We start from the raw sequence: 24378 nt of genomic DNA, 5'->3' as shown, positions 1-24378 counted from the left end.
GAAAAGTGCTATGTAAGAGAATATCGTGAAAATGTAACACACACAAGAAGATGTATTTAAATTAATACGAATTGCATTTTATTAGTTAGTTATCATCACCAGTTACACAGTTTTCTCTGATACTTTCGTAATCGTATGGCCCAAATTGAAAACAAAAATGTTTTGAATAATTCAAGTTGATCTTGATTTTGAAAATCTCATTTCCAAAATCAAATAGCTGAAAAGCAGAAGGCCAAGTCGAAAAATTAATAAGAACAAAAAATGTTTATTTTTGTTCTTCTTTTTATTTTTGGCAATAATCTTAATTTCTAAAATACTTAACACTAGGAATACCACAGCAGTCAAAACGATTGGTTCTACAATTTTATAAATGTGTCAACCCTCGTTTAAGGATCATGGTCCCAGATGGATTAATAATACCAAAAATGTACTACATAACGTGGAATTGCTTCTGTAAGAAAATAATAAATCAATAAATATAAAAATATTCTATTATTACGTATTTTTTGAAGACCAATCATTTTGACTACTTTTGGTAGAAATAGCTTCGTGCTAACTGTTGGTAGTTCTACTGTTAAACGTTCTTCTCGTCACGTTGTCTGTTTGTCACATCGTTAAACCAACAAAAAGTTGTCTGTAATTCATCGATTAACATGCTATAGATACAATTCTTAAGGCTGGGAATCGTTTGCATACAGGTCATTGTAACGTATAGAGATTTTTCAAGTCGGTCTTGGTGTCGTACATCGAACACTTACCATCGCGACCTGCTTGCTGGGCATTGTGGTGGTGGTTGTGGTAGCCGTAGTGTCCGTTGTATCGCTGCTCTCGCTGTTATTGCTCGGTCTGGCGCCAACTAGAAGTGGTCCTTCCTCTAAATTTTTTCCCCGTACAAATCTTCTCGACGCAGGCCACATGTCCGATGCGCTTTTTACATTGGCCTTGACTAGTTTTTGCGCGACACCCGTCGTCCACACGCTCGCCTCGCTGCTTCCCGTGCTGCTATCGCTTCCGGTGCTGCAATGTCGCCATCTCCGTTCTAGGAAACGGGTTCAAAGATCCAGTACCAAATTGTTGAATAATTTATTTTACGTGAAAATTAATCCTTCCAAACATGAATTTTTTAAGTTATGAGAGTAATTATTTTTATTCATTAGTAATAACGATATAACAGTTTTGTAAAGGAGATGTAATGTACTCAAATGTCAGACCAGTTTTACAGAAGATAAATATATTTATCTTTTGGTTAATTAATAGCTTATAAAAGTTCGATCGACATGGAGCATGAAAGGATTATCAAACTTTCTATAGCTAATTTCTAATTTCGTATAACAGTAGTTTTTTCATATCAAATCCATCAAATCAAGCATTCTTAAAAAATGTAAATAGTTCGCAAAGTATTCGAATATTTGTTTGGAAGCAATTTTTTACGAAGCCTGAATGAAATAAAAAGAATAATTTCAATAGAACAGCAAATAAAAGAATAATATATACTGTCGCATGGAAGAGCGTTGGCCAGAATAGGTTTCCTCAACAATGGACTTCCTCCATCTTGGCTATCCTCGCTGTAAGCTCTCGTTATAAGAATCCTTGGACTTCTTCTTGGTGTTTCATTCATTGCTATAGAACAACCAGCGCTCACATCAACTCCAATAAAATCGCTTCTGTAATGAGGACCCATCAGACTGGCTGCGCTCGCGCTCGACCTAACTAATTTACTGCTTTCACCTATACGCATAATGTATAATTATACGTTTCGAAAAGAAAGCAGAGAAGAATTTTATAATCGGAAATCGTAAGCCAAAAATCACATTTAAGTTTGTACTATTAACCTGATTCGGAAGTGGGTACACGAAGTGTATTGCACGAGGCGGCAGGTTGCAATCTGCTTCGATGAAAGCCGAGATTATTGCTGTCGAAACTGTTTCCGGTTCTGCAGGATCCCAACGCCAGCAAGGCTTCGCTGAGTCTTCGTTGCAATGGCGGGAATGGGAAGAAAGAGCCAGTTCCGCTACCGGACGGTCTTCGCGATCCTGCTACGCTCGGTGTCCTCGCTTGAATCTCCTGAATTAGAATCCATTGTCAGCAGCGATCGTTTCCGAATATTAAATTCGGGGAAAAAGAATTTATGGATGACTTGGATTATTCGTTCGCTAAACAGAAGAGATTGAAAAGAAAAATTGAAAGAAAAGACCGTCTTTTACGCTACGGTATTGGAGTATATTGCTCTCTGTAGTTAAAATGTCTTATGCTACATTTTTTTATATTTCAAGATATGTTGAAATATATTTAAAATTCTCCGCGTCTTTTATCTTCCAAATTACATGCTGAGTAAATTATGAAAAGTTGGAAATTAATAGTGGGAAACGATTGAAAAATCTTCTTCTATTCGTATACAATAAATATTCATAGAAATACTTGAGAATCGGTGAAATACGATTTTCCGAAGGTAGTCAGATTGAATAAATCTTCTACTACTGTTACTTTGAATAATTCTCTTATCATTCATTATGAAGGAGAAAGTTAGGAAAAGGTTGAATAATTCTAAGAACTTTTTCTACAAAGTGGAATTTCAAACTTATTAATCTATTGTATTAAAAAGATGTGCATTTTTTCATCATAAAATATCATGGAAGAGAAGATTACAATAGATTCTCTGTAGCAAAGTTATGAAATGAAGTTTTACTGACCTCCAAGGGGATTATATTTGCATAGATTTACTATGATAGAATCTCGAACATTCGTTGATCGACTGTGATCCTTTTGGCCATCATATGTACCGCAAGAAATGTTTCTTTAGAAAGAAAAATTCATTGAAAGTGACTTGAACAACGGCACATACATATCTGGCAGCTATTTAATTGAGTCAATAATTATATAGAAAATGTTATTTCTTACACAATTACGTCGAGTAACAGTAGTCTCTAAGCATGTAAATTGAATCTACCGATACATTTTAGAGTACGAATTCGCTGTACTTTATAATATTTCTTCCATTCTACTTTCTTCAAATTTTCTATGGTCAGATATTTTCACGATCCACTATATTTAGGTACATATTAAAAATTGATAGTTCTAATGTCTAAAATATCTCAAAATAAATATAAAAAGAAAAAAATTTTTTAGAAAAATTCCAAACTAACTGCAAAATTATTTCAAATCATTGATTATTACTTGTTGAAGTTCCGACTTGGTCGCCTTCTTCCGCCAATAATTCTGCACCGATCGTCTAAATGTCTGTGATTTCAAGCCGTAGAGAAGACCGTTGATGGGTGGAGAACAAGCGAGTAGAAGCGAGGCCAACGAAGCAAGTTTGGGATGATCGTAGGAATGCGGCTGATTACCGACGTCGCAAACTTCCCAAAGAATCAGACCGCAGTATGGGAAATAAAGCAAATATAGAGAACCAACCAGTTGCATTACCTAGAAATTCAATATAGCATCGTCGCTATACTCTGTATGGAATAATTTAAATTACAATTTAATTGTGTATCGTTAAACGAATGGGACATTAGCAAATGAAAGGAACTCGTTAAATAGAATTACGTTATTAGTTCGTGATATTGATTGCCAAAGAGTTATTATGGAGGAAAATCAACGCGAGGACAACAGATCGTCGTTATATCGGACAGACAAATTGCGTCATTAAAAAGTACGCGGCAGATAATTGAATGTAAAACTGAACTAAACACACAAGAATTGCCTGGAAGCGATTTTATTGTTCGGTAGAAATTCAATTTCTAGCGGGATTTTGATTTACGTCTTTCAACAAAGCTTTTGATTTAAACTCTACCGGATAATCGATTGGAAATGATTACAATTTTGATTCAACTTTTTGTCAATGGATTTTCCTTTGAACGAAGCTTAATCGACGAAAATCAATTAGAGATTCGTGGAATTGGATATTTTACGTGGATATTAATTAGTTTGAAATATTTAGACGAAATACATAATGCTTATTGTTCCTTGTTTTATGTAATGTTTAATAGCGTTTACACTACGTCAATAAAATCCCTACGAAATCGTTTACATTGAACAGATGCATCAGTATTTGGTCGATCAAATATTTATGCTACTATAAAATTTAACGTTTAAAGGTTGAAAAGCTGTGCAACGGTTGCAATGTTATGAAGCACATATACAAAGGAAGAAATTTAAAATCCTAAAATTGTACTTTTATTTCAGTCTATAATTAAATATGTATGTACATTTCTTAAGTATGTATATTTCTGCATATTATGTGTATTCTATACATTTTTACGCTTTTAAATTTCGCATAAAATGCAGTCTTCCGGCAAAAAAAATCCGTAATATCTTAAAATCAATGCAATTTAAAAGAAATTTGTGAAACGACGCAGAACGGAGCATCGATTCTGAAAAAAAATTTATCAGAATTATACAAAATTTTACAAACTCTAAACATAGCAGGAGCCACAAAAACCATCGAAAATTCTTGACGTAACCTTCAATCTGAAGCTGAACTAGTTAAAAAATTTGATCCGATACTATATATATGTCTTTAATCATCGACGGATCAAATGCCAAATATTAACTGTAAAAGCAACGCATATATCAAATTCAAAGACCTTTCCTCAAAGAGATTTCCTCAAACACACCGTACGTGTCTCCACGAAATTACTGAGATCGTTTCCTTGCTCGAACACGGTTTGCCGTTTGAAATTGTCCACATGACATCATATTATGTCTATCCCGCTGACATCACGCGATGCGAAAATTATGCAGTGCAAACAGAAATTACGCTGATCTCTGGATGTACAAACCGTTTTGGCCGCGCTATGAAAGCGAGGTGGGCTGACGACCGAAGGTGCCGTGACAGTTGGTACGAAAAACGGATTTCGCTGGTGGGTGATGGTCGCTTGGGCGCTCAGAGTGACTTCGTAAATTGCGCTAGCGATTCGATGCCGGTGATAACGCGCTATGCCAAGCACACGCAAATTGCAGATAGTGACGAGGATAGCGGGCAGCGCCAGCCCCAGAATCGCGTAAACAGCCCCGTAAAGCGCCGCCGCTAAGCCCCACGAATCGTTGCTAAAATCTGGTGCGCAGCAGCCCAATCCTGGACTGTATCTGTGGCAACAATCAGCAGGTTGTGACCTTTTTTTGTCATCCGTCTGTATCGTTGTTCTGCTTATTTTTGAGGACCGTTTAGATTGGAGTATTTGGGATAGGGTAGTGATAATAGGAATACAAAACGTCTCGTGTAACTGGTTTAAGCTATATGAAGATCGCGGGAGAAAAACATGATAAGTACAGGTGTTGCGACCGTTCGCGGAGAGACGCGGTCGCGAGGAAACGCGTCAGCGAAAGTCGTAAATTCTCGCTACGATTCGGCTAATCGACGCCGCGAAATGGTCGCTCCCCGCGTTTCGTTTAGGATAACCGGGGTGATTTACTGAATGCAACTTATTCTACGATTGTAGAATAAATATATATTTGTATCACAATAACACTTACAGTTTATATAAGGTGTCGGTTTAAATAGTATCGGAAGTTACCGCTAGAATGTTCGAGTTATATCTTATACAATGTGACTGATTTGGACGCGACCGTACAGAGAGTTTTCGACTGCGACTGATCGGTTAGAATGTTAGATTGCGACTTTACGATGCTTCTCAGTGAGTTCGTTGGACTGAGCGATTGTGGTAGACGTGTTGATTGAATTGACGACGAAGACGAACTGACTTGCTAGTGACGATGCTGTGTCGGAGGTGAGCTAAGGATGGGTGTGTCTAACGCACGGAATCATCTGATTTGTTGATGACAGTTTTTGGTTGGAGAAGTGAGGGTAATAGAAATTGTTTCTCTTGGTTAGTAAGACTATCGATGGACTAGGAAGGGTATTAGCCAACCTTGATGGAAAGTTGGGAGTAGGAGGCATCGCACGTGTGAACACTTAGCGTTCACGTGTTTTCCAGACGCTAACCAGAAACCTTAGAAAACGCTTTCGTGGAAAAGCCCTTGGTTGCAATGAAAGACTTTCGCCAGAGTTTTCTGAGATTTATAGTCAGGCTGCGAGTGTTTTCAAGAGTACGCGATAAGGATGTGCGGACATCTGGCTGCCATCCGTCCGCGATGTGAGGTCCGGCTCAGGTAGAGAGTCGGCCGACGTAACAACAGGCTTGTTCCAAGCAGCGGTTTTTTCGTGTTTAATCTCTACCGCGTTATTTAAGGTATTTGAATATTATTAATACTATTAAACTAAGAAGAAAGAAATTATTTCATGCGATAAAAATTTAAAGAATATGGAATTTATTCTAACTTTCCAGTCGTATTACGTGCATTATGTTCCGATTATTCGACGGTGAAACTATTTTTCTTTTTGCAGGATCTTGAGCAATTTTAAAATGAATCTAATTAGTCCCAACCTTGACACAGTAACGAGCGCAAATAACGCGGATGAAATATTGCTTCGAATAAAGAAATCGAAACTCTATTAGGACTGCATTGAACATTCATCACGCAAAGACTGGCTGGAGAAAAAAACTATCTTCAATTTCTTAATGCTACTAACAAAACTTAGCATCCTTTACGTAAGAAAGAAATGAACGAAGACCCATATAGTTACAAAAGATACATTGAAAATAGAATAAATTGAACAAATTGAACATCGGTGTTTTCTTGTATGGTGATTTATCAACTAATTATATTAATGAACTGACAAGTTACAAGATATAGGCTTTCTATAAATTTACAATGTTAAGATAAATATCATAATCTATTGACTTTGTAAAGCTTACATAAAGTGACTACAACAAGTACTAGCTTGTACACTTTACTTTGAAATGAAGTTTCTTTTTGGTCAAATTTTATACTTCATTTTCATTGTATCAAGTTTTTATCGTCATGTGAAAATACTACCAAGTGCTATGAAATTTAATATATTCGGATCTAATTAATTAGTATGTAAATGTTATAATAAACACACTGATGTATCGATACCATTTTTAGCCATTGTATAGAACTTTCTCTGTTTTATTATGCACTCGCCGTAATTTATCGGCGCAGGTAACTTGCAACTTGTAATTAGTATGTTAATTTCATTAATAACATTAGTTGAATCGTGTAAGAGGATCCAGATTTCGACCAGTTGTCAAACAACAAACGAACCTGTAAGGCGGTACCAGACCCCAGAAGGGCAGCACGCATAAGAACAGAGCCCCTGTCCAAGATGCAGCTAGACCAACCGCAACGCGTCGTGGTGACACTAATGCGGCGTAATGTAGCGGTGCAGCGATCGCGTAATATCTGCACAAAGAATCCCCGCTATTATGGTGTTCAATTGTCACAACTTTAATTATCAAACTCCAGAAAGAAAATTCCTCAACGACGTTCGAAATCGAATCTTTTTATGGCCCTGTCTCCCATTTCATGCGACCGCTTTCAAATGATCACCCTGGAATCGTTGGAATGTAACGTGCATGAGTGAATAATGAAAAAGTGGGTGGCTGAGTCGAGATTGGAGAGGAAAGGTCACGCCACTGTCAAAAAGGAATGCGACAGTTTAAATTCGTATCGGCCATGAATAAAATATCGAACGCGTTCGATCGGTCAGGAATCCGGCTAGCCACGATATTTTCAAGTAGAAGAACTACGCGTGTCTCCTTGTATTTTTATCCTTAACCTTTCGTCATTCCGAAGTTTCTCCTTTGCCTCCCGAACGTGACAAATATTTGTATGTGAACACGTGACTTCAGATCACGTGCAATTCCTTCCTCTTCTAAGTTATATTAAAGTGGTTAAGGATGTTATAATTATACTAACGGTTAAAAGTATCCGGATATTTGTTTGTTTTATCCGATTGATTATTATACTCGAGGTAAAGTAGTAAGATCGTAAAAGTTATGACTTGTATCTCGTCAATTCGGAAATATTTGTTGCTGAACTATTGGAAAGGCGAGAGTGATTTGTTGTTTATACTAAGGGCACGCTATTCATAGAGTATCAGAAAGGAAATTAAAATGATAAATTCTTTCATTGTTTATAACCGTGTATCGAATCCTATAACCACCGTATTAAATCTATTCGTGAAATATTCTTCGCGTAATTTAATAACACCATCTCTTGTATCCTCGACATTTTTATTACGTACTAACAACTTTGCTGACGCTGATAGCAGGAGTAAAATGGCACGATAAAACGTCCCGTACCATGTTCATTATCGATAAACGAGACGCGATGAGATATTATGACATTTACACGTTCTTACGATATGTAATTTGAAGGAGCATCGGCCCTTCTCTCCCTCTGGAATCGTAGATATGAACAGCAATGACGGGATGGTATGCCGAAGGGTTTCTGATTGAATCGAAGATCTGGTGTTGGTTGACGGCCAAAGAGATATCGGGGCTGAATGCTGGGTGCCTCTATTGACATCTTACGTTGAAAAGCTTGGCAGCTTTGTGCTACGTAAGGCTCGTTGAACGTCACCGTGGCACCGAATCGAACTCGATTTTTGTATCGCTTACTATGGGAGAACCAGGGATTTCCAACTCGATGGCCTCCCCGCTTTATGGATGAAGATACATAGATGCTTTTCGAATGCTGATTGATGCGATCCAACGAAATGATTTATTAAATATGTGTATTTGTTGACTATTGTCTCCTTTAAGTAACTTAATTATGGCAATGTGTCAGAATATATTCTCTACATTATCGCGATATAATTTATTGAACATTTAAATTTGTAATCTTTGTTCGCTTATTGTAGACGTTATTTTAATTTTATCATTGTTGTTATTTTTACATAATATCTTATTGTGTCTTTAACACGATTAAATAAAATTAAAATTTGACACAAACGACCAAACTGGACAAATGAAAGATAATATTTTTCCACAATATGGGATTGAAAAATATCATTTTCGTACTTTGAAGTGCTATAAATATAGAACAGCTTTCGAAATTTTATCGGAAATGTTTGTATGAAATTCCCACTACATATAAATCGAATATGAGTCAGTGTATCAGAAATTCACCAAAAAATTCGACGATAAAAGAATTCGATTTCGAATACGAGTTTAATAAAAATAGAACATTTTGAAGAGAGAAAAAGAGTATGTAAAAGGCTTACCTGTCACAGTTCAATCCAGTGACAGTCCAAAGGGCGACTGGATGTAAAAGAGTCAAAAGAAAACCGTGTAAGACACACCAGGTGCCGGCGATTGGCCAGGAACCAGTAGTAAAGATCAGTAATATCAGGCACACAGCCGCCTCCACTGCACCCAAGTGTATCAGCAACAAAGTATTGGCGGTTTGTTGCTGCTGCGTCTGCGGACATCGGTTAACTTGTTAAATAAACTTTCCTATGGCGATCAAAAGTTCCTGTACACCGTGCAATCTTAATTTCCAGCTGGGATCTTGTAATTTAAACTTCTCGCTGTTTGCACGCGATCCCTCTGCCTCGTTCTTAAACGTTACTTCTCGTCGACTTCTTTACACCATACTATACAAAACAACTACAAATGGATAAAAGATAAATTTGCACATCGTTGGTTTTATTTTGGTATTTATGTATTAAACAATCTATCAGCTATTAAACTTTCTTAATTGAATTAGAAAATATTAATCGTAAAAGTCGAATATAAAAGTTAGTCAAGAGAGTATTATCGACATATAGGAGTGCCTGTAAACATTATTTCATCTTATTTTTAGCATATAAAACATAAAATATAGAATAGAGAATACGTAATATTGAAAAAGAGAAAATCATATCAAATATATTAGAATATTTAATATAGGAAGAATTTTCCAGAATATAAAATGCAGAAAGAATGTTCGAATATCTAATACTCTTTTACAATGATATTTCTACGTCAAACATCAGTGAAACTATAATTTCATAAGCAACGAACTTTTATCTAATCCTTTTATTAAACTCGTAGTCGATCGAAGATATACTTTTCAATAGCAAAGGTATTTTATTTGCCATATACCGGACGTATTTGCGCGAAACAATATTGCAAGTCTGACAAGGAACTTCACAAAGCAAAGGAGCGCATTTTATGCGACCTAGTTCGCTGGCTGCCATTCGACGTGTCCACCTTCAATATTATATCGAAAAGCATGCGATCTTTTCTAACCACTGCGCAACCTTGTGTTGTTCAAACTGCCACGGTCAGCCAGTGGCACCCACTGAAATGGATCGCGTAAAAGCACAAGGCTATTTCCAGCGTGGCCACTTTCCTTCCGCGGGTTTCATTCCTTCGTTGAGAAATATGTCATACTTGCGAAAGGAGTGGCTCTCTTTCTCTACCCAAAAGGAAACTGCTTTAAAAGACGGGATTAGCCACCATCTCGCGTTGCTCGAAGCTCGCACAAGATCTCTCTGTCGAAACCTCTCAACTCCGTATTAATTTCTACAATGTGCGAAAGAAATTTTATAATATAAAAAAAGATCTTGGAAAAATCTGCAAGGGCATGAAGCCTACAACCGTTTTATATCCTTTCATAATTTTGAAATAATAAGTTTTACCATACGATGACATTATTTACTGGTCGAGATCAGGATTTGAAACTAATTTTCTTCCATAATTTTGTATCGAAAATTACGATTGCTACTTGATGTTTTATATATTTTTTAGTAATACAATTTAGAACAGATCACACAAAATTAAATCAAATGCCTTAGACAAATATACGTTATGTGTATATGTATCCTAAATTGCAACAAATTTTGTACTGTTAGATCATACTTTAATACTAATGGTTCTTTTATAAAGCATAACTTAACAAATTTTAATCAGATATCCGTGATTACTGGTTCGTGATGAATCTTTGATTATTACTAGATTTAAGGATTTTTAATTACTAGGATCACGAAAAGTTTATCGAAACAAATAACAGATTCCGCAATGTCTTGGCTCTTTGGCAAAATTAATTAAACGCTTATTCGCATGAACGTTTGCGAGGGGACTATAACAATAGTGACCCCTAACTGGATCAAGACGCATTCAAACATAGTAGATAGCGCGCAATCTGTTTAACAACCCAACATGTATTCCTAACCGATACCCATAATTGCTTCGATTCTATTCGGGAGTTGCCAATTCATTCAGGATCCAGACACTTTTCTAATTCAATCAGAAATTCATCGACTCTTTACCTAAACATGATTCCAACGTTTATTAAGGCTGAAAGCTAATGACTTTTCATCGATTTATCGTCTAGCTTTTCGTACGCTATCAAACTTCATTGTATGTCTCCTGTCGCCGATAACACGGCCATCGAAGAAGACTGATAGCCTGAATAATTCCTGCAGTGTCAGTGATCTATTGTCCGCAAACAACCATCCTTTCACCCGTTAAGAATATTCCCAGTTGGAAATACTATACAAATTTAAATTCTTCGATTCCTTAAACGATGCAATTTAGCTGATTTAATTATTCTCCTATATTCCTCCAACAATTTTACACACGAATAAATTGACAGCATAAAATACAATTTTGCTAATATCTATACGAATTTTCTCTTTCTCGGAAAGTCGAGTTCGAAAAGTCTATAAATATAATTCAATAGATTTTGGTAATTAATTTAAAGATCGTTTATCATTTGAACCAAAGAAATATTGTTTATCTAGTCAATTTTTTTCTTCAAAAAGAATTAAAATTTACAACTGACATAGTACATCGAACCAATTAATGATAATAAAAATATAATCTCTCAAAAAGGCTGTCAATTACATGTCGACGAATTATCCATCAGTCAGAACAGTTATTTACCTGTTTGCCCAGTCCAAGAACCACGAGTAGCACAAAACCATTGAGAATAAGACCCAGAGCAGAAACGAAGACGAGAGGCACGCCGAAGGCCCAAGGGACCATTCCTCTTCCCACGCGTGATTTATTCGTCCTCGAAGATGGTTAGCTCCGAGAAGTGGAAGCGGATCTCGGCGATCGTTGTTGCTCAGGTGTCGAACCTTTGTTTAACGATCCACGGCATCATGATGGTGGATGCATCTCAAACATCTGCAACGATAGCCACATATAGATCAATTCATCGAGATAACCGAATTAAAGCGCGTTAATTTCATACGGCTGCCACTCAGACCGGTTTCGAACATGAACAATAACGATTTAGTTATCGTAGATGGCTAATGTTATATCTGTGCAGGATGGTAATTTTAGTGGGAAAGTCGAAACCGAATCGCGTATGATATTACCGAACAACGTGCGCAAATGCGCATCGACTTTTTGGAACTAATTTCGAGGCTAATGGTAATTATTCGATGCTTTGTTTGATGTTGAAATTGCGATTGCGTTTTGCTCGTATTGTTTCTGCAGGATACAGGAGTAACATGTGCTTACGCTGTTATCATCAATCAACGATGTTTGCGCGTATGAAACGATATTGGATATGCTGGCCTTCTTCGATTGAGAATCTTTATAAACGATTCTTAGAATCGTATTAATTTCAAATATAAAGTAGAAGCTCGATTATACCAGAATTATACCACAAGCTCGAATATACCACATTGTTTAATAGAAAACTTAAGGATCGTACCTTGTAAGGATGATTACTAAACAAGAATAGAAAGTGAAAGAAATTATTATATTCTTATTCCGCTCCTGTTTAATATTTATAAAACATCCAAGATAAATGATCTTCTCCCATATGAAAATAAAATGATTCGATTACATCTGAACAATACGTATTATGATTAGCGTGAATAATCAACGTTCTACTGTATTATAACATCTGAAGAGAATTTCATACGGAAGTCAAAACGTCTTTTACAACTGTTATCACGTTCCTACCACGACGTCGTATCGATTCATAAGCTAGGTATCGGTTTGGTCAAGGCCGTTACATCAGGACACGAAAGGTCATCGGTTGTGTGGTAAGGTTCTCGATTCACCGCCAAATATGTCAATTAGCGATGCCCGTTACCACGGAGATATATTGAATAATACATCAGTTGTTGTAGAAACGAATATAGTAACGATTCACTTCCGATTAACATGGAATATTGCATTTTAATCCGGATCGTTACATTCGAACGGTATAATGAAATAGGATACAGAACGTCGTGTACCACTTGGAATTCTCGATAGAATAACGTAAAAACTTAATCACATATGGAGATGTAATATCAAGTTCAGGAAATACGAATCAAAGTTTAAATAGCAAAATATAGAAAATGATCACGAAATTTCTATGAATTCGTTGGTTGCAAACCCCTGGAGGTTCAAGTTCGAGGAAAGGAGCAGGTACTTCTTGTACTCTGACTGCTTTTCCTCTTCTCAGAGATCGTTCATCTTATAAATACAGTTAAAAAATTCAATTCAATTCAGAATATTCTGTTTACTCTTAAAATTTACTTCCAACTCTAAATTGGAAAATCCAAATTTACGTTAAAAAGTTCAAATTGTGATTTAAATAAAACAAATTCTAGTTCTAATTGGTAGGCATTAGCTCGCGCATCATGTCGTATTAAGCGTATATACAGATTGTCGCATCACGTGTACAATATTTGTGAATCTTTGATAACGCTTCAATTTTAAACCATCGTGAAGTATCATCGTTAGCGTTTCAAACTAATGGAATTAGAAATAGAGCCGCTAATAACGGTTTGTCAAAGCGTAGGACTAACAAGTTTTAAGGCTGTCAGGACAAGGATGGGGAGCACGTGAATAACATGGTACAAACACGCTCGATGTACGGTATGATAAGTGCTACTAGTGAAAATTACAACTGACGGCTCAAGGTAATGCAAATGCCGGCTAATCCGCTAATGTCTCCTCGCTGAACGACGCGAGTAAGACACGTTCGCGATAAATCCTGTCAATTGAAAACATTATTATGTACACACCTCGTGTCGGCATTCGTTCAAACAGTTTTTGTTTAAACTTTTGATCACAAAACAAATATATCTAGCATTATATTTATAATAATACAGTTTAAATCTATTCGGCTAATTTCATACTTCGGAAAGAGATTTTATAGAAAAAACTTACGAAAGTAAATAAACGTAATTGTGTAATTACAGAGTAATCCTAGTATAATTACTCATCTCGAACGACGTTCTGCAATTGTTAGAATTTCTATAGAAAAAAAAAATTTAATATCATCTGTCTACTTTAAACAAAAACATTTCTGATTACAAGCCGGCGTTAAATAATCGGTTCGTATTAATCCAAATTTTTGCACATTGGATCGCATTGGTTCAAATCGAACCACGAGATTACAAAAGTTCAAACGAAACCATGCATCACTAGATAAGATACGAAATATAAAATAAACGTACAAATCTGAAAAGAAAATACTTACGAGTATAAATGTGTATGGTTTCTGGAAAGCTTGATACAGAATCAGATCTTATAGAAGACAGTCAATCACGTAGGACGATTGTTTGACAGACTGTGAGTGAGACATGCGTGATATAGGGAGGCGAATGAAGAACAACGAGTCGGAACGAGAACAGATTTCATCGAATTATATATATAATGATGCGTTCCCCTTGTGAATATTGTTTTCCAGATCACGAGCAGCTAGTCGACAGTATAATTTGGTTATACCACCATTCAAGCAGTTCCATTATCGACCATTAGCCGGTTTCAACCTTTATACCGAGACAACTCACGGTACTGTCTACTTCAATCGTTTAGTTCCTTGTTTCAGCAGTCTCGATATTTAATGTACTATACTCGTGCAAAAAGAGGATAAACATGTTCAGTCGTCTACATGCATGTAAAGAATCGTGTGTTGCGAGTCGTTGCTATTATCGTTCAAAAGTTTCTTAATTAATCGGAAAACCAGTGAGAATACAGTAAAAATTCGTGTAAAATTAAATTACCACTGGGATGTTTTATTTGAAGCTTACGATATTTATCGATAATGGAACCTTTGCATTTTACAAATTATGGAAATTTACTTAAATCTTCTATTGAAGATATACAAGATTTATCGATACTTAGGCTTTATATATTGAGTTGCCCGGAAAGTTTGTCTCGATTTTTAAGGAATTTGGTCGACACGAAAGATCATATTGAAAAGTTTTTCGCCAAAAGCCTGAGAGTTTCTGGAAGGATGGAATATTCAAGTTGCGTAAAAGATGGAGAAAGGTTGTAGGACAAAATGGCACCTATATTATTCAATAAATGTATATGAAATCGAAATGTAAATCGGAACGAATTTTCCAGGCGATCCAATATTTTGGAAACTTGCATAGTAAATATGGAAATTCACGCGAACTGTTAATTTCTAAAAATCGAAATTTTCGAAATTGAAAATCCTGTAGATCATTAGTGATATGAACGGCGAATAGATCAATTAAGTAAATGAAGTGAGTTAATGTAAATTAATTACGTTAAAAGAATAACGTGATAACGATGTCATTTAACGATTGAGCTTATAATTAGATGGCCGGGTTTGAATGTTTTATAGAAACATAAAGTACTTATTAAATTTGTCTCTCGCTAATGTTCCCGTCTCGCCATCGTGTTAGCAATTATTTACTCTACTTTCAGCCATTTCGATTCTTATACCATAAAATATTACTCCATTTTTACGGAATTCTGTCCGACTGTTTGCTTAAATAAAATAACGCCATGTAATATAGGTTACTTTTAAAAGATGCAATAAAATTATAAGTCTCAAAGAGATCAATTTGTCAAAGATAAACGGAATCTTAAACGTCGGATTTACGAGAAAATCCGCGAAAAGCTGTGAAGTCACGCGACATTAATCGCCTTTCGTTTTCGTATTCAACATTTTCCTCGCAAAGTAACGCCGTTCCTTTCGTGGAATTGGAAAATCGAGATTTTCATACGAACGAGCGAACAGTGAAAAGAGGCGCGCCTGAAAAAGACTTCTCTTCCATTTTTCGATAGTCGTCCACCGCTTTGAGTTTCTTTCAGCAGCAATGGTAGGAATTTCTTATTTTTTCTTTTCGTTAAAAATACATAAAGTCAAAAAAACTGCATACATTTAAAATAATCGTCAAAAAAATTCTACGTAGGATGAAATTTTTTAGATTCCAGCGTTAGGTTAATATTAAACGTTTTTTACGGTTCTCTATTAAGAGTCTGCTTCAAGCTAGTTTTTTGATAAGATAGGATAGAACGATAAAATTCACAGTTTCACGAAATTACACAAGATGCGTTCGCATCGAAGATTTTTCTTGGTCGATGTGAATTAAAAGAATTCGATTTCCATAAAATTGACTGTGTTAATAAGATGTATACGCAAAGTGCTCGAAGCAGAAACGAATGATGCGTTCGCCTCGTTTTGCGATTCTATTGACGAAAGCTCGTTAATGCTTCTCGCGCAGTATAAATATCTTGCTGTGCTTTCAGACAGAGAATGAGAAAACAGAGATTTAAACGCAGCGAACGTTTCCATTTTAATGGACCATCTATAATATTGTAATGCACGGAGTTCTTATCAATCTGAAGCTAATTTTTCCTGTTGAAAGTTAATTTATCTTAAAAATATGAAAATATAAAGAAGTCGTTTCTGTTACATATCTACATATTTACATATTTCTGTTACATATTTTTATATCCTTATCCTTTGATGCTGTTTATTCGATATATTAATGTTACTGATAAATAATTTATTAGATAATGCAGGCGTCCTTTGGTTCACAAAAAGGATTAAGAATCCGTGAAATATAGAAATTCATACCAAAGTAATAAATATCATTACTTTTGCAAAATTTGATTCCATTATTTAATTCATTTAAATTTAGTTCACTTTGTATTTTGAAGATACCTGAATTGTTAAAGAAAAGTTAATATCTTCTGTTAACATTCTAGTGATAGTAATAGTTATAAAAATAATACACAACAAATATCCAGAAAATTTTTACGTCATTCTTAAATTTCTAGATTTAAACATTAGATTCAATTAGAATTAAACATACGATAAACACTTATTATTCAAGTTATAGTACCACGCCAGAATAATTTAATAATTCTCAATGAGAATGGATTGTAAAATTCTTAAATTTCAAATATGTACTGTATATTGTATAATGAATGTATGTACATGTTGTATAAGATGATACATGTTGAATAAGTTCAATTAATTTGTTAATGGGTATAAGTAATGGACTAGAATGAACTATGTATATTAATATACATATACAATAATATATAACGGATAATGTTTATCGATAAAATCTGTATGTTATAAAACAGACGCTGAGGAATACAATCAATCGGGATAGCTAGGAAAATATTGTTTCTGCCTGTCACGTATATTGTTTATGATTTTATTAATTATTATAAGTTGTACAAGAACTTTCATGACTGACTGTATATCACTTGACCTGAAGTCTGAAGAAGACAAACAAAATTGAAAACAAAATGAAATAATACACGACGCAAATGATTAAATTGTTGTATTTGATACTGACTTAGCATTAGAACATAATCCTGCAATGGATTATCCCTGAATATATAATATGTATGTGCATACATGTTTCAACATATGCTAGAACGAACAGATGCTATAACAAGGTTCTAGAAGCAATTACATACATACGTTCGTTCCTGCGCGCACACACACACACACACAAACCCATGTGCCACTGTACTACATTCTCCAACCATTAAAATCTTCTGAAAATCGTATTTCGTCGATTATGCTATTCCACGTGTAACAAATATCGAGTCATTTAGAATTTGTTGAAAACAATTATAATCGGCGAATAGGGAAGACAAATAAGAGCATGATAGCGTTGCTTGTTGAAAGTTTTCTCATTGAAGCTTCTTTTCACCCCGCGGTAAGCCAGCGAGCGGAAACCAGAGGAACGAAAGTGAAGCTACGCTACATGGTAACCACCACACATAACGAGGAATCCGAGTTTGCGACTATACAGGATATAATTTCGAAACTACAGCCAGCTACGTTTCCTTCCTACGAATTTCCCAGCGTTAGGCTTTCATCTGTTTATTCGGAAACTGAGGGAAGTTTAGAAATAAACTATGGGATAGGGACTCGTTTCGAACAGAACGTGGACAAATTTTTGGGGGTTTTCTGCAGACAATGATTATGATTCTCTTCCCCAGTGGCTGCTATCCTTGGACTGGGATATTATGAGGTCAAATAAAATAGGAAGAAATAGGAAGAGAAATAGATTTTTGTTGATCCACAATCAGTGTGAATTGGTATACGAGCATGGGATTTTGAAGAAACAGAAATGCTTTTTTTTTTAGTAATATCAATATGCGTTCAATATTAAATATAGTATAATAAGTATAAATATTTACATTTATAATTAATATAGAATTTTAATTTAATTAAATTAAATAAATTTAAATTTAAATTAAACAGAATTATAATTAAATATAGAATAATATTAAATATAAATGAATTTCTGCTTTTTATTTGAATTGAAAAATTCTTCCACAGCGTAACTTTATATATTCCGAGGAATCTAAAAGTTACAATTGACAGAAAAAAATTAGGCAAAGCATAACATCTAAAAGAATTATAATCACGATTATATCTTTTCATCTAGGTAACTGCACTTTTCATCAATTTTGAATAAACGAGCATTAATTTCTGATCCCTTAGAACGTAATATCACTCAGAATATTGCGTTTCTCTTGCATTCTTTTTCAAATAACAATTTCATGTTGCATCATTTTTGAAGCGAATTTCATATCATACAATTTACGAAACGCAGAGACTCGTTGAAAAATGCAATATCGGTAAACAGAATATTATCCATTGCTACTGCCATGTGTATGACAAAACAAATTGAAGCACTAGGTGACGAAATAATAATTTACATTTGAAACCGATATCCAATGTTATTTTATTTTATTTTATTTGTATTACCATTTAACGCAAAATTCACACCGATACGTTTAAATCGATAAATCGTTTTTAACAGATATTTAACTAATATTTAAATTACAAAAATAATATAATACTTCAGATACGTTGTAATAAAGAGAATCGTTCCAAATAATTTTGCTGTTATAAATTTATATTTAACGCACATTAACCGTGAATCATTACTTAACAAGTGTCGAAATATTTTATAAAACAATTAAACTAATTTAAAAAGCTGCAGAAAGATTGAGAGAAGTTTTTATCGGCTAGAAAAGTTTCCTTTCACATTCAATCGATTCACGTTATCAGCATCGAACAAATATTTCCTAAAGCGAGAACAGCGGCCCATACGCTCCAGTAGCACCTTCCTATCGATCTTCCACGACGTTCCTCCGCCTTCGATTACACCCTTTCGTCTCGCCGTGCAAAGTGTTTCATGCAACAAGTACTCTAACGATAAATGACACTCGACCAAGGTTTTGAGTATTCCAATAAGACTTTCCACGTTCTCCCGAGAGAGCGAAACTCCCTTCAACCGCCACTCTTCAACCTTTTCCGCTCGACTAACAAAGTAAACGGCTTTACCATCGATTTCCTATGGCGATTTTACTTGACAAATCGGTTTAGTCAAAAGTCTGAAAAAACTAAAAAGATTTACAAGAATCGTCTTTTCATGGTAACTCTGTACCATTAGGGCGTTGATGGATTTTTTCCACGTCTTCTCCATTTGCTAAAGTAAGAGCAAAATTGGAATTTAACCGATTGTAACAAACATGAGTAATAATTTATGTTAATAATAATTAATAATTGTCAGTAGTTTCAGTAAAATAAAACCTATCTTCGTTATTCCTTCTTTACAAAAAACATCGGAAGAAACGAATTTCTACTATTTAATAGCAGACGAAAAATGTATCTTTCGTCCTCAAGGGAATTCGGTTTTTGAGAAATTGATTTCATAAATTCGTTCAAATATCGTTAATAGCTTGTAAATCGTCTCACGGACCACAGGTTAGCCATGGTTTGCGGCAAGGACTTGAAGCCTCGGTGAGAACGAGCCAAATCCTGTTACGAGGCAGCGTTCCACTTTATTAGCCGGCACGGGGACGTCGATCGAACGGAAAATGGCAGAATGCAGCGAGTTATTGCACATCTGCTCGTATGGTGTCCCTTAAAATTCTGAAATGGAAACTGATCGAATAGGCAGACGCGCGACCTATTGAAATATGCATGACGACGTAAACTGTTGCCAGCTTGGAATTCATCCGCCTTCCTATCGCATATCGTTACATATTCCACGCCTCTGCAAAATTGATGAAATTTCAAAGTCTCGTTATGCACGTGTAAACTCGAATGACCACGGAAATGTAGCCTACGACCGGCTATCAAAGTTATTTTAGGTATGCAGTTTTACCACAGCTAATTATTCAAATCTTAAACGGCTGTGAAGCTCGTCAAAAGTTATAGTTTGCCAAATGTCATGCCGGACAAATTGTAAAGCAAAAAGTAAAATAAAATAAAATTTATAGATTAGGGAGCATGGAATAAGTGATCTTTTGTTTAGGCGAAAATTTAGGGGAGAAACCTACCGCCTGAAATGCCATTTTGAACGAAGTTGACCCTTTACACCTCGAACGACGCTTTCATTGCTCACTGTTCTCCAACGAGTAGTCATCTGAGTCGTGTGCTTCCGTGTAAGATTGAGAATATCGACATGTATCATAGGTCATAGGATGGTTTATTGATTTACGTTTGTGAATGAGGGTGGAAACAACGGTGAAGCTTTAAGAGACGAACTGAGATGAATATAACATGAATGTATTGAGAAAGTGATAGAGTAAATTTGGTTTCAAAAGGTAAATAGGATTAAACATGTAAATCTACTGTAATGATAACACTATAGCGTTTTAAATGCGTGATTAGTGTAGTAAACGCTATTTAACCAATAAATTCTGCAGATTTTCATCTTCTTTACATAAGAAGTTACTCCAATTAAGTGCTCACAGAAAACGTAGGATTAAAAAATCTTTCAACTTGTCGTATCGTATAACGAAGTTTTATCATCTGTATCGTCTTATCCATGCGACAGGCCGTGAGAGCTCGTCTGATACTTTGAGTAGTTTACGTATAATCACACATTAAGTAGCTATTCACGAGTTTCAATTTAAACTCACGATGGAACTACGTAAAGTAAAAGCACCCTATTAATAATACATTAACAGCCCCGCGAGAGATCTCCCTCCAATTCAATTTGTCTCCAGAAGACGATCTCTTCTACATTTATATAATTCGCTTAAATAAAACAAAAGAAAAATGGGGAGAAAGAAAAATAAGTATTAGGACGGAAAACTGTGTAAATAAGTGAGGTGAATTAAACGTGTAGATTGTTTGATAAGAAACGAGTAGATGAATTTGTAATAGTCAGTTGTATTAAAATCAGTATAAGTGCAAGAGATAGTATATTCCAAATAATCGTCGCTCGCTCGATGCTATTATGCCGATCGCAGAAAGAATAACCATAATAATCTAGGGATCACGTTCATACATTTATATCAACGGACGTTACAACAAAATGTTGAAGTGATCGCCACTTCTGAGAAAACTCTACATCTGGTCTTCGGTTTCTCAAGTGCTAAGGATATCGATAGCGCTTAGACAAAAGAAGGCGTCGATGACAGACCATAAGCGGTACACGTGCAACGTTGGTTTCGGCGGTTTTTTTAGTCTCAGGGTAACATTAGCTAGCGAGAGGATCTGGATCAGCTTACATTGTATTTCACATTTTGTAATTTACTATTCACAATATATATACTTTCAATACCTTGCAGTTTGCCCACGCATTTCTTTAATTCCATCCACTGAATAACCTTAACACAAAAAGTTAACCTTTTTCTGTAACTGCGGCTGAAGATTACAAGAAACGGCAGTAACAATCTGTCCAGAGTTCGTTCGCCTCTGGACCTTGTAAACCAAAACAATTGTTAGTATTAAAGGTACAATAATATGACTCTCTCTCTCGGATTCGAATTTTCCGTTGACTTTTTCTACGTTCATGTGCCGCTCCTGTTTGGACCTATGAGATTCAACTATGGGGAACAGCAAGTAATTCCAACATAGAAATTCTCCAACGATTCCAATCAAAAACTCTAAGATCCTTAATAGATGCACCTTGGTATGTTACCCCATGTTATCCCACAGTTAAAGGAGAAATATCCAAATTCAGTAACAGATATAATGTAAGAGTTAAGAACCACCAAAACCCAATTACTTGACACGACGGATCAGATTCGCAGACTAAAAAGACATTGCCTTTTAGATTTAAGCATTACATTCAACTAGAATCAAACATACTATAAATTCTTATAATCCAAGTTACAGTACCACTCCAAAATAATTTAGTTATAATTCTCTTGAGAATTGATTGTAAATAGTCTACTAAATAAAAAAAAAAAAATGTGGCGCTACATAAGTTATGACTATACTGCGGATTTTGATGTATTTATAGAAACTTTGAAGATGCAGAATCGCGCAGAATGTACATATTATGAAAACATACGTCAAATATCCGAAGTGTTTTCATAACATAACATAATTTTCTACTAAATTCCACTATTTACATAATATTCTGAAAAATTTGTATGAAGATCCACGGTTTGGTACGACTGACCCAAAAAACGAAACAGATAAATAAACGGTGTATTTATTTTAAAAAAATCACCGCATTAATTTCTGCGCCTAATAATGAACAAATGGAAGCGTCGGAAAAAACCAAAATTTCCCTCGATACACTTTTATCGATACAATAGGCAATAAGGGCATCGTCTATTTATATCTATTTTATACCTATTTTTTGTTGCTCACTTTGTCGCCAGTCAAATCTATATTTGCCACTCCTTAAATTCGTCCTGTAACGACAGCGCGTGATTAATCGCAATTGAACGAACAGACTGGAGTGAAAAAATATCAGGAGAAGGAGGAGGGAAGACAGACCCTCGCGTGTATGAACGATGAGATTCTTGTACGAAGTTAGCGGAGTAAAAAAAGAGAGAGAAAGGAAAAAGAAAATAAACGGCAAACGAGGGTCGAGCTGGCATTATCGAGGATCGTGCACGCAACTCGCGTGATCGTAACGAAGAAGGGGTGAGTTAACGCGAGGAATCCCAGTTAATGCAAAGAAATAGACAGGACGAGTCTTTTCGTCAGACGATTGACATCGATCCATGAAAATGGAACGCGTCAGCGGTAAATACGAAATTCCTAATACGTCGCTCGTAACTCGTGACCCAGAAATTGGTATCGGGAGCGTGTCATACACGCAATGTGACCCTGAATACTTGCGAGACGATTCAAGATAAGTTCCATTAATAGCCGTGCTAATAAGAAGGTTGACGTAGTTGGAATCTTTCACAATCAGATATAATCGTGTAAGTTGGGATTTATTTCCAGGTGATTGTTGTGTTGCGTTATTTTGAACTTCCTTTTACGATATTGAGTACATTGTGAATGTAATTTGTGAGATTTTATTTCTGCAATAGTTTACGAACGAAACATGACTAAAGAATGATGGAATTGATAGAATGGACGAAGATTAATCATAATATGCAACGTTTTGGAAAAGTCTGCGCTAATTTTTGTAGTAAAATAGAAAAGACAAATGGCACATTTTCGTGAATTTTCAGGAGTTGGTAAAGATAACAGAAAAATTTCGATGTCTATTTGCATAACTTTCTATGATAAGAAAGAATCTCGTTCTTTACAGGAGGTTCATTTACATAAACGTTCTGTACACCAGTCTATTTAATTTAATTTAAATTAAACCCACTTTCTGTGTACTATTTTATTACAATCTTCGAAATAAATTTATTCTTCAACTTTTAACAAAAGATAAGCATATAAATCGTAAGCAATGCGTATAAATCAAATTTCACTTCTCTAAAAAAAAAAAAGAATACCTCGAGATCTAAACTAATACGTTCAATTGTAAAAGAGGCTAAACCCTGTCGATGTGAAATGGCTGAAAAATTAATAATTTCCTGTTTTAAATTGATTTACATTTTTTTATTTGTTCCGCCACTCTTCTAACTAACCGATGACGTGCGTATACATTATACGTAGCTAGAAAAATTTACCGAATGTCCAGCTGGATAAATTGTAAAGTACAAATTAAATAATAAAAAAAAAAAGGAAAAACATTATACGTACATGTGTGTGCGTCAACCACCAAAACACTATAATTACTCAACTACTCGACACGTCGGAACAGATCCGCAGGCTAAAAAGACATTACACCTTAGACCTAAGCACTAGATTCAAATAGAATCAAACATATTATAAATACTTATTAATCATGTCATAGTACCACGTCAGATAAATTTACTTAAAATTCTCTAACGAGAATTGATTGTAAAATAAACGCAAATAAAATTTAAAAAAAAATGTGTGTGCATACTATTCAAGATTCGTCGCAAGATCATTGGAACCTGAGAAAGTTGGCCGGATGAAATGGTGAGAAGATAGGTCAAAGACCAATCCGAGGGGAAGCAAGATACGCGTGCACCGATGTGGAAAATGTCTCCT

At 35.3% G+C, this 24378-nt stretch overlaps 1 protein-coding gene across 3 annotated transcripts in view; it reads right to left on the bottom strand.

Moving 5' to 3' along the window:
• Positions 1 to 24378, bottom strand: part of LOC132905065 (beta-3 adrenergic receptor-like) — a 42110-nt gene that overhangs the window by 5527 nt on the left and 12205 nt on the right. The window contains exons 1-9 of one of the 3 annotated variants that reach the window (XM_060956011.1): positions 14287 to 14430; positions 11739 to 11984; positions 9092 to 9288; positions 7129 to 7266; positions 4782 to 5088; positions 3175 to 3423; positions 1833 to 2064; positions 1495 to 1728; positions 759 to 1039 (exon numbers count right to left, since the gene is read on the bottom strand). In XM_060956011.1, coding sequence (XP_060811994.1) covers positions 759 to 1039; positions 1495 to 1728; positions 1833 to 2064; positions 3175 to 3423; positions 4782 to 5088; positions 7129 to 7266; positions 9092 to 9288; positions 11739 to 11840 — 1740 coding nt within the window. In that variant the 5' untranslated portion in view covers positions 11841 to 11984; positions 14287 to 14430. Of the gene's footprint in view, positions 1 to 758; positions 1040 to 1494; positions 1729 to 1832; positions 2065 to 3174; positions 3424 to 4781; positions 5089 to 7128; positions 7267 to 9091; positions 9289 to 11738; positions 11985 to 14286; positions 14432 to 24378 lie in introns of those variants that run through there. The other 2 variants (XM_060956012.1, XM_060956013.1) reach the window with 2 other exon arrangements.

Source organism: Bombus pascuorum, chromosome 3 (genome assembly GCF_905332965.1).
Source record: "Bombus pascuorum chromosome 3, iyBomPasc1.1, whole genome shotgun sequence".
Lineage (NCBI taxonomy): Eukaryota > Metazoa > Arthropoda > Insecta > Hymenoptera > Apidae > Bombus > Bombus pascuorum.
The sequence above is the reverse complement of the archived record's forward strand: the minus strand, read 5'-3'. Positions and strand labels throughout refer to the sequence as shown.